The 11377-nt window shown below is 45.1% G+C and overlaps 1 protein-coding gene across 1 annotated transcript in view; it reads right to left on the reverse strand.

The window, feature by feature from the left end:
- Positions 1-1911: 1911 nt before the first annotated feature.
- LOC126989488 (cadherin-89D-like) overlaps positions 1912-11377 on the reverse strand; it is a gene marked incomplete at its 5' end in the record, with an annotated part of 40901 nt that continues 31435 nt past the window's right edge. The window contains 6 exon segments of the mRNA XM_050848062.1: positions 1912-2134; positions 2445-2668; positions 2819-3104; positions 3218-3309; positions 7518-7692; positions 11359-11377. The exon segment at positions 11359-11377 is cut by the window's right edge and continues 65 nt beyond it. Of these exon segments, the coding sequence (XP_050704019.1) occupies positions 1912-2134; positions 2445-2668; positions 2819-3104; positions 3218-3309; positions 7518-7692; positions 11359-11377 (1019 nt within the window).

An 11377-nucleotide genomic window follows, 5' to 3' on the forward strand; every position in this document is an offset into this window, starting at 1 on the left:
TCCCTTCCGCTCCCTTCCCTTCCCTTCCCTTCGGTTCGACTCCCACGTCTCAGGGCTTACTTTTTCCTCCGCAATTTCCTTTCCCTCCCGATACCTGGCTCGCGTTACACCTTCCTTCTCATTACCGTTACACACCTTAAAATATTTTGTCTCTCACATAGATAACGTAAAGAGAAGGTGTCTAGTTATCCTTCCTTTCTTTCCTTCGTACTACTCCTCCCTCTTCCTCTTCCTCCGTTGACTCCTCCTCCTTCTCCTTCTCCTCCTCCCTCCGATGTTACACAAATAGCATATACTTTTTGTTACATATATTTCTAAGAGTTTTTTGTTACATAAGAATTTGGTCAGTTTTTTTGTGGTGTAAAGATATAGATACATGTGATATATTTCTTCTTGCTTAGTGCTTTTAGTGGGTTTATTAACAGCACGGAGTAATATTTCAGCGTTTGATAGCATATATATATACTCAGAGGTTTATTTACACACACACACACACACACACACACACACACACACACACTCACACGGGATTATTATTAAAGCTTGAACACAAACGCAAATCTTTAAATGCATCGCTCTTTTATCGCACTGTCAATTATTTTATACAAGAATGAAATATTTAGTGAATGATATATTTTTTTGGATTTGGAGAGAAAGATAAAATAATAATGATACAAAGAAGAAGAAGAGGAAGAACAAGAAGAAGAACAAGAAGAAGAAAAACAAGAACAACAAGAACAAGAAGAACAAGAACAAGAAGAACAAAAATAAGAACAAGAAGAACAAGAACAAGAAGAAGAGGAAGAAGTAGAAATAACAAAAAGAATATAGCCTTTGACACGTGTTGCATTCGCCTCCCGCATCCCAAAGCAACACAAAATATGGAAAACTGAGAAGAAAACAGAAAATTTGAGAAGCCACGAGAACAAACCGAAACTGGGCCGAGGCGAAAAGATACACAGAAAAGATGAATTTAAAAAGAAAAGAAAAGGAAAAAGGTGAAAACAAATTACCAACAGAGGATATAAAACTTGGCCTTTCGTGTGTGCCATTCCGTTTTCTTTTTCGGGTGTGAAGTGAAGAATGAGTGATAGGGAAATTTATATATACATCGAGATATTTATGATGCGAACTTTTTTTCTGATGATACTAATGATAATAATAGAAGTATGAATGCACGTAGAGTATTTTCCTTTGGCACAACTTACACTTCTAGTCAATCAAGCTCTCTCTTTCTCTCTCTCTCTCTCACACACACACACACACACACACACACACACACACACACACACACCAGCTAAACGCATACAACCAGACGTGTCACCTTGGAAACATCGCATAAAGTAACAGTCTTTAGAAATAACGTACCTGCGGAATAACCTACTTTTATAAAACTTACAAAACTTACGCCTTATTCCAACACCTTATTGCAACAGAAGGTAATATAGGCGGAATCCAAACCTCTAATATTACGGAGTTTTTGCAATTCTTGTCTTTCTGTTTACGTTATTTTGGTATCTATCTTGTCACCAACAGCTTCCAACAGCCTACCATGAAGCCTACTAAAAATATCATACACGTATAAACTCATCCTATAAACTCTAATATTTTACAGTTTTCAAGACATTCTATATACAATAATATTCTACTTAATAGCTGATCACCTAAAGTGTCTCATGAAAACGTTGCAACACACACACACACACACACACACACACACACACACACACACACACACACACACACATTAATTAGAGACTCTTGATATGTAAATCCGATCATTCCACAGCTCCTAAGACAGTCTATATACAGCCACTCTGCCGTACCAACAACTACAACATCTTGCACGAGCAGCCGCAGGTGACGCCCCGAACGGTCCCCATCCTCTCCTTCCTCGAGGCTACAACTCCGTCACGTCACTGGGTTTGGGTCCGCCGAGGTCCCCCCCGCCCCCGACGCCTCCCCCGCCCACTCCCGCCTCAGATGGGTGCGTGGGATGGTGTGGATGGCGCCGCCGCGACTCTGCTGGTGGGGGTGTTGCTCCAAGCTGTCCGGGGAGTGTGTTCTGGTGGAGGAGGCGGCCGAGCAGTCAACGGTGGGCAGGCCTCGAGTGTTCCTTCCGCTACGTTGATACCTGTGGATTGATGCCACGGGTTATGAGTCACCTTCATGTGATGGGGAGATTATCTGGCTTTCCAGGTAAATGTTGCTTTGTTTACTTTACTCTTCCTGTTTCCTCCTCATTTTAGTTGTCTAGCTCTACCCCTTTTCCGGGGGTCTGTTGATGGATGGGCTGCAATCATTGTAGCAACACTCTTATCTACGTTATCATCTATACAAGACTCTTATCTACGTTATTGATTCTTGGAACGAGTGGGCTATATAGGGACTTGAAAGAAGGCCGCCCGCCGTGTTTGCTCGGGCGCAGGACCCTGGCGCCTCACCTGTCCCGCGCACAACACCTGGGCTGGCCTGGCACGCTGAGTAGGCGGCGCGTGGTCCCGCTCGTCCAGGTCTGAGCTGGAAGGCTCCTCGGGATGCGGCCCCCAACCCTGGACGCGCCCTCGCCGCCGCGTCGCCTCTTTCGGGACGTCATGTGACGGGCACACATGGAGGCCGACTCGTCGTCGTCAGTGTGGACAGAAAACCTCTCACTGCCACACGTGTGCTGCAACGGAGGTGTTATCAAGGCATTGCCACAAAACCGAACATTTAAACAACTTAGTAACCCTGCGACATGATGACACAATGTTACGCTCCGTGTACGGAAAACATCAACAAACATTCAACAAAATTATCAAAATTGTCAGTCACTCACCTCAATGTCGGACACGCAAGAGTGGGCACAGCGGGACTGCCTGATGATAGGACGGGGCCGGTGGGCGTGGTCGGGGGGGTAGCGCGCCGCCTCTTGGGGGTAATGGGCGTGGTCGGCTGGGTAGTGGGCGTGGTCGTGGGTCCCCTCTTGGGCCTCCGTGGAGTCCGCACTGCTATGGTCACTCATGTGGGTGTAGGGCGCGGCGAAGGGCCCCGGGTAGGCCATGGGCATCACCGGCATGCCCCCGGTGGTCACCAGAGGCGGAAGTGGCATGGGCTTGCGACGCCTGGCGAAGAAAAGACCAAACTGAGGTTCACCGTTCCTCCGAGTGACAGATAGACTGAGGCATTTTTTACCCCCTTGAGAAGACGCGGCTAAAGTTAGAAACATGGAACTGACCTTTTGCGTTGCTTGTAGCAGAGGCAGGCGATGGCGGCCACCGTCAGTAGGAACACCACCACCGCGCCCGCCAGGATGGCCACCTCCGCGGTCTGCAGTGGGACGGAAATAGAGACTCAACACACACACACTATCAACACAAAATTGTCACAAACATTCACCACTCAAAGTAAAAGCAAGATCATAGATTTCAAGATGGTAGTTCTCGAGAGGGGCAGTTGAGGGTGGAAGTGTTGGACGGGAGGCACTGGAAGGGACGAAGGGCCTGAGGCACGAGGGTGTGTGACTGCTAATGGCACGTGTTAGCGGTGCCCAATACACGCCTTTAGGACGCACACCTTCAAGACATGAGGTTAAGGCAAATGGGGAGGAGGCGGCTGAATGGTTGGCGTGCCGGCGCCGCGTCCAGAGGGACGCAGTCCGCCGCCGCCACAAGCTGGAGTTTTTCAGTCACCGCCGAGTGGCCTAGAACTACCCATATGCTGTCCTGAAGACTGCCAATCAAGCTGGACTCAAGATTCTCTCTCTAAAAGAAAGGATCAAAGATGACCTCCTGGGGGCAGCGTGAGCCAAGCAAGATGGCGCCACAATAAACACTTGCCTGCGTCATGACGGGCTGGGGCCGGCCATCAGACCCCACCAAAAAAGAACACCTGCGCCATAGATCGAAAAGTAAAAAAAATCAATTAAATAAGGGAATAATGGTACTATATTACACAAGTGGATAGTCGTATATAAAAACAATTTGTATATATATATATATATTTATATATATATATATATATATATATATATATATATATATATATATATATATATATATATATATATATATATATATATATATATATACGTACACTTTAATCCCAACCCGGAGTAGAGAAACAAACGAATTAGCGAAATGGAACGCTGGGCTGGCGGCGGCGCCGCGGCATCGAGCGGCCGCTGAACAATGTGTGGATTTCTTTTTTGTTGCCGCGAGCGAGTCCGCGACAACGACGACCGTACCGGAGAAATTGTCGTGGCGGCTTTGAAGTGTTCAACAAAGTGGCGGCAGCCGCTTCCATTCTGCGGTGAGGAAAACATGAGAGCGGTCATGAAAGATACTCACACAACGAGCGTTTTCCCGCAACAAAGGTAAAATGTCCACTTTAATCCTGTGAACGGCGTGACGCTGAGTAATTCCTGACGAAAGAGTCGAAATATTAGAACACCCACAAACCTCAATAACTGCGTGTGCGGACAGACCTCATTCACGGCCAGCGGAGTAACACGGAGTGCACACGTGGGCGGAGTGTTGAGCATTCACACACACACACACACACATACACACACAACACACACACACACACACACACACACAATTAGCGCTGATCGGCACACAACACTCCCACGCGGAGCCATATTCTGCCACACATTTGATCTGCTTCATTTCCATTATTGTTTCATTGCATCACAGGCGCGGCCGATGAGACACACGCTCGTGCTGCCCGATATGAACATTTTCAATTACTTTTTTTTTTTCCATTCCGCTCTATTTTCAAACCTTGTGCTTTCCCTCCCTCCTCCCTCCTTTCCCCTCAGACAATACAAATAAGCCATTGTATCCATCCAACTTCAAAGGAACGCGAACTATTTAATGCAGAATAACCTTCCGCATCACTCGTTCTAAAAAGAATTGTTTGCATAAGAAGGCTTTTGTTTATTCCCTGCTTGTTTTCTCTATTCAAAATGTTTCGACGACCATCAGAAAAGTGGGTTACTCTTGTCACTCCGCCTCCATAACACAACACTTATATCTTTAACTCACTCAACACTCTTATCTACATCATTCATCTTCGGGAAAAAGGTTTACCATAGACTTCACAATCTCTTGACGGGAAACGGGGCGCGGGGCCGATTCGCAGGGGGCCGATTTTCAAAAATTTAAAATTTAAATATTTTCAAAACCAAAGCAGCTAGCGACCTGAAACTAAAACAGGCACCTCCCTTAGGCATATATGAGTCTCCATGAGCAGCGGTATCAAAAATTCAAAGTCGTTAAAAAATAAAACCTGATTAATTGTATTTTATATATAGTATAAACAATAAAAAAAAAATAAATCCTCAGATTTTACGCTAGATGCACAAACATCACCATATGCAGAGATAATCACTTATATTTTCAGAATCAATAGCAATATTTAGCATATCTTATAAGTTTTTGCCCGAAATAGCTACTTATTTTTTTTTTATTTAGTGCAATTTTTTACGTAAGTTTTTAACATCTAATAAATCACTTAATTTTCACATTAGAAACTTAATACTTGAGGAAAGCATGCAGAAACATCTTAATTTTACTCAACAAAAGCAAAATATTCATTTTTCTATATACAATCACAACTTGTTTTGGTATTCCGATGTCACTATTGCCGCAGCACGTCTTGCCGGCTATCTGGCCCTCGTCCCTGAACAATCACTTTAGCCTTTTTGGCCAGGGCCCCTGAGGGGCCCGGTCAGTTTCCTGGACTTGTACACGTCCCTGTCCTCGCCGTCTCCTTCCTGCCCTCCTGATGATACTGCTCCTTCCTCTTGCTGCCGGTCGGCTGCTTCAAGGCCTGGTTCTGCCTCGCTTCTGAGGTCACGTCCTTGGAGAAATTAGCACCGAAACAGTTGAAGAGGGACCTGCTGATGTGCGGCAAGATGGTGTTGGCCAGGTTGTGCCCCTCCTGGCACCTGTACCCCTGCAAGGTCGGGTCTGAGGCCGCCAGGAACCCAGGAGGTGCCTGAACCTGTCCCTGTGGCGCATGGCAAGGAGAGGAACTCAACCTGCGCTCCTTCTTGTCCCTCCCTGCACATCAGGGAGTCCCACAGCGACATCCCGAAGGACGCCATGTGGGCCATTGGGAGAGATGGCCGCACCGCCCGGCCTGGTCTCCAGCTCTCCCCTGTCGACCAGCTCGATCAGGGCGTCGAACGTCAGAGGGCGGGTCGTCTCAGAGGGCGGTAATCTTCATCTCCTCGAGCTCCACGGCTCTGCTCTCCTCCTGGGCCAGGCAAGCTCCCACCTTGCGGCTCGGCCACAGAGGAGTTGGCCTGACCTTCCTGGCCAGGTAGCGCGTAGTTGCCCGGCGCGGCCGAGCAACTCGTCCGTCGGCCTCCTGGGCCAAGATCACCTCGTCGTCCAGCTCCCTCTGCCAAGATCACCCCGTCGTCCTCCGTCGGCCTGCCTTCCCCCGGGGAAGAACCGGACGAGCTTCAGCAAATGCAGGCGCTGGGCCAACTGTTGCTCACCATGAAGTTCTGCACTGAACACACCACTGCACTGCACACAACACTGAGTCACTGCACTGATGGCGTAGTACGGCTCCACAGTTTACTCCGGGGTCGCGGCGTCCTCATATCTTGTGTCTCCTCCGTCACTTCCACTCGATCCACTGCCTTCAGGTCTTCTTGTATCGTCTGGATCCTTGCAGTTGTGGGAGGGTACAGAGACGATGAATAACTGTAGGTCCTTTACTTGAGAGTAAACAGAGGCAGGACAGCGATAATCCTTTACAGACAGCGATAACTTTTAGGACTGCGTGCTCTAAGGCGAGTTAGCGGCGACGCGGAACTGAGCTGAGTTGCCATGTAGGCACTAACTAACGGTACATTTCTTGTTTCCTAATACGTAAAACTGTGGACTTCACTATCCTACAGTTATCATTCATTTTACGTAAAGATTTCAACCTAAAGTTACGCAGATTTGCCATTTTTTACACAACGTTTTCAAAGTGCACGCATGGTGCTATTTTATATAAGTTACCTTGAATCCTCGACCAAATCACTCTAGAGACACTCCTGCCTGCTTGTATGCACTAAAACTTGAAGATTTCGTCCTGTTTCCACTTAAATTCGGAGTAAGAACGCAGAGTGTGTTTGAGTTGTCGCAGGAAAGTCGCCATAACGGGCCTTACGCGAAGCCAGCGCGCCAAGACTGAAGAGATTTCCCGTCAACTAGTTGTGAAGTCTATGGGTTTACCTAGTTTCCCGTAGTATAAGATGTGATCATCGTCACTATCTACTATTGCAAATCCACTGCAGGACAGAAATGGGCGGGTATGGGTTTCTGTCTTATATAAAACACCCGTCAGGTTACATAAAAGAGAAAATAATGCTTACTCATAACACCTGTGCGTCAGATAGTTATGTTAAAAGAACTTATCTGAGCACAATGGTGATATCACGCTGGGCATGGCGACTTACCTGTATAACCCTTCTTTGACAATTAACAGAAAGAGAGAGGAGCTTATTCATACAGTGTTCGTACAATCCCAACCTGCAGTACGTGGCCGGGCCGGGGGGGGAGCGGCAGCCGGAGCCCCTTGAGGTGTAGGTCCGCGGGCAGCATGGCGTCCAGCATGCCGCGACGCCGCCTGAGGGCCCGCCGCAGCGCCGCGCCCTCCACCACCGTCTGGCTCACGGGGTCCACCGCGTACACGTACACGTCCGTCCTGAGGGTGGGCGAAAAGATTGGCGCAAATACACACACACACACACACACACACACATTAACCAACTAACTAACTAACTAACAAATAAAAAAATGACAAACTAGCCAATTATCAAGCAGCTTTATAACAACTAGCTATATGAGAACTGACTCGTTAACTAGCTAACTAACTAACGAGTAAACAACTAACAGCCAACAACTAAGTATATATTTATTTACCAACTTTTCAACCTCACTAACTTGCTAATGCGAAACGCCTAAACGAAGTGGCCAGTCAACCAACAAATTAATTCACTAACTCACTTTACATTTACCTAACAAACCTATCACTATTGGAGTATAAAATAGATACGACTAAGACTAGTAAAGCTGTAACTCTGGGCGGAAAACAGAGCCAATCAATCGTACTACAATGAATGGGTTTTGATAGATAGAAATTAACTACAATAATTATCAGCGGACTGACTAACTGACTAACTGACTGTCTAAATAACTGACTGACTGACTGACGAACTGACTGACTAACTGACTGACTGACTGTCTAACTAACTGACTGACTGACGAACTGACTGACTAACTGACTGACTAACTGACTAACTGACTGTCTAACTAACTGACTGACTGACGAACTGACTGACTAACTGACTGACTAACTTCACCATTATTTCCCGGCAAAGAGAGTGAATGAATGATCGACACTCTCACTTAGATAACTGACTGATTGATAACTGAATGAATAGGATACGAAGGTTTAACATTAAAACTTGAAAGGACACGCGTCGCATATCAGTGTAAAAAGAGAAAGAAAAACGATGCAACTCATTTTTTTATACAACATATTTCCATCCTTCATTTTCTACCGGATGTTCAAAAGAGGAGGAGAAAGAGGAGGAGGATAAAGAGGAGAAGGAGGAGGAGGAGAGGGAAAAAAAAGGACTTTCTTCCCTAGCTTCCCTCACACCCACATTCTATGAACGGGAAATGTCAGCGGGTCTCTCTCTCTCTCTCTCTCTCTCTCTCTCTCTCTCTCTCTCTGTCTCTGTCTCTGTCTGTCTCTGTCTGTCTCTGTCTGTCTCTCTCTCTCTCTCTCTCTCTCACACACACACACACACACACACACACGCACACACACACACACACACATACTCCCGCTCCTAGCTATCTTCATCCTTCATCACTAACAACCTCGGATATCGTCACAATTGCCACATATTTTCCATCAGATCACACTTTTTCCTACTGTGTTTTTCCCCTTATTATTTTTTTTTATTCGTCCTACTTTTGCTTCGTCACATCTTTTGTTTTGTCCTCGTCCTTTTTTTTCCTCCCCCTCCTCTCTTCCTCTCGCCATTATCGTCAATAGCTTTTTTTTATTTGTCTTTTGCTTCGTATCTCTTCTTTTTGTCCTCCTTTTATTTTTCCTCCCCCTCCTCTCTTCCTCTCGCCATTATCGTCAATAGCTTTTTTTTTTAATTCGTTCTTCTTTTGCTTTCTCTCTCTTCTTTTTGCCCTCTTTTTTTCTTTAATCCTCCTCTCTATCTGTCACCATTATCGTCAGAATGTGCACAGATCATACTCGCACAACGCTCAGGATTATTTAATTCTCTATATATTTGTTTGCCATTGAGAGTGAAATTAATTGCTTGTCACACGAAATATAAATCCATCTATTTTTCGCTCTGTGCTCTATTTAATATACAAAAAAAAAGTCCTCTTCTAATTGATTATTTTTATATTTATTCATTTGTTTATTCATTTTTGCTCAGGATTCGTTTTTAGGATCATGGATTTGTTTTTTGTTTTGTTTTTTGTTTTGCTTTTACTTTGCTATCTAATAATACCTTGTACTACTTCGTCTTCTATTTGTTTTCCTCTTACTTCTTTCCTTCTTGCAACGTTTTCCTCTCCCTCCACCTCCTCCTTCTGCTCTTACTGCTTCAATTCCTCCTGCTCTTCCTCCTTTTCTTTCTCTTCTTGCTCCATCTCATTCTCCTCTTCCACATCCTCCATCTTCTGCTCCTCCTGTTCGACATACCTTTTCCTTATTTTTCTATTTCTTTTTGTCCTATTTCTCCTCTTCCATTTCCTCCTCCTTTCGACATACCTTTTCCTTATTTTTCTATTTCTTTTTGTCCTATTTCTCCTCTTCCATTTCCTCCTCCTCCCCCTCCCTTCACTTTCTCCACCTCCTCCTCCTACTCCCTCTCCTTCTCGTTGCAATATCCCTCGTCTTCTTTCACCATTATTGCCATTCTAAAATATACAAAAAAAAGCAATACACATGATGCAAACTTTCAAAACCTTTCACTTCTAAATCACGGCCCGGCAGCGTTCATTAAAAGCAAAACAACCAATGATATTTCGAATTCATATATAGGTACACGCCTTTTAATGAGGTGCCAAACTCGTAATTACAATAAAACACTAAAAAAAATCACCACGCTTTTTTTTTTTTTCACCGGCAGTTATGATGTGATGGCACTCTCGTTAACCTCGCATATTAACTATTTTCAAAGGTCAAAATGGAGATTAATCGGGTTTGCATGAAGATTTTTTCGCATTCATGGTACAGAAGAAGAGTTAAATAAAAACGAGGGCCATTAAACTACCCCTGAAAATGCCCGAAACACCTGCGAAAGCCTTGTAAAATATGTGTAACTGAGCGCCGAAAGGTTTGAGAATATGGGTCCTGGTTCCTTAGTAGCGTCTGGGCGGTCGAGGGGAGAGGCGTTTATCGAAGCCCAAGCACACACATTCGACAAGGCTTTCGTAGGTTTGCTGTGTATTTCTATGTGTAGTTATATAACCCTGATAGTAGTTTGACCTTTCTTGTGCACCATGAACCTAAAATATACCCTCAAGAAAACCCAGTTCATCTCCTTTTTGATCTTTGAAAATAGTTAGTGTGAGAGTCGGCATCGCCTGACAACACCGACCTATTATGAAGGCGGTATTCTCAGACGCTTCCACCTCTCACGTCAACAATATCAAAGTGAAAAGCTGAAAAGGAAGGAATGGAAAAGGGAGGACAAGGAGGAAGAAATAGAAGGAGGAGGAGGAGAATGTGCAGCTGTTGAGAAGGAAGAAATGGAAAAGGAAGAGGAAAAGGAGGAAGGGAAGAAAGAGAAGAAGAAGGAGAATGTGCAGCTGTTGAGAAGGAAGAAATGGAAAAGGAGAAGGAAAAGGAGGAAGGGAAGAAATAGAAGAAGAAGGAGAATGTGCAGCTGTTGATAAGAAGAAATGGAAAAGGAGGAGGAAAAGGAGGAGTAATAAAAAAGATTAGATGGAAAAGCGAGAGAGAGAAAGAAGGAAAGGTACAAGATCTTATGTATGTGATCCTATTTTATGACGACGAGAGGAAGTTGAGGAAGTAAAGAAATGAAGAAAATAAGGAAAAAGAAGCAGAAGAAAAGGTCATTTGATTTTTTTTTTCATTCTATTTTTTTCGTTAATTTACTTCCCTCCTTCCTCCCTTTCACTTATGCTGTTTTTCCTCCCCTCCTTCCCCTCTACCCCTGTCACTTTCTTCCTCCCCTCCTTCCCCTCTACCCCTGTCACTTTCTTCCTCCCCTCCTTCCCCTCTACCCCTGTCACCTTCTTCCTCCCCTCCTTCCCCTCTACCCTTGTCACTTTCTTCCTCCCCTCCTTCCCTTTCTTCTGTACTCACGCTCCGGTGTGGGCCGCGT

This window comes from Eriocheir sinensis, unplaced genomic scaffold (assembly GCF_024679095.1).
Source record: "Eriocheir sinensis breed Jianghai 21 unplaced genomic scaffold, ASM2467909v1 Scaffold1190, whole genome shotgun sequence".
NCBI lineage: Eukaryota > Metazoa > Arthropoda > Malacostraca > Decapoda > Varunidae > Eriocheir > Eriocheir sinensis.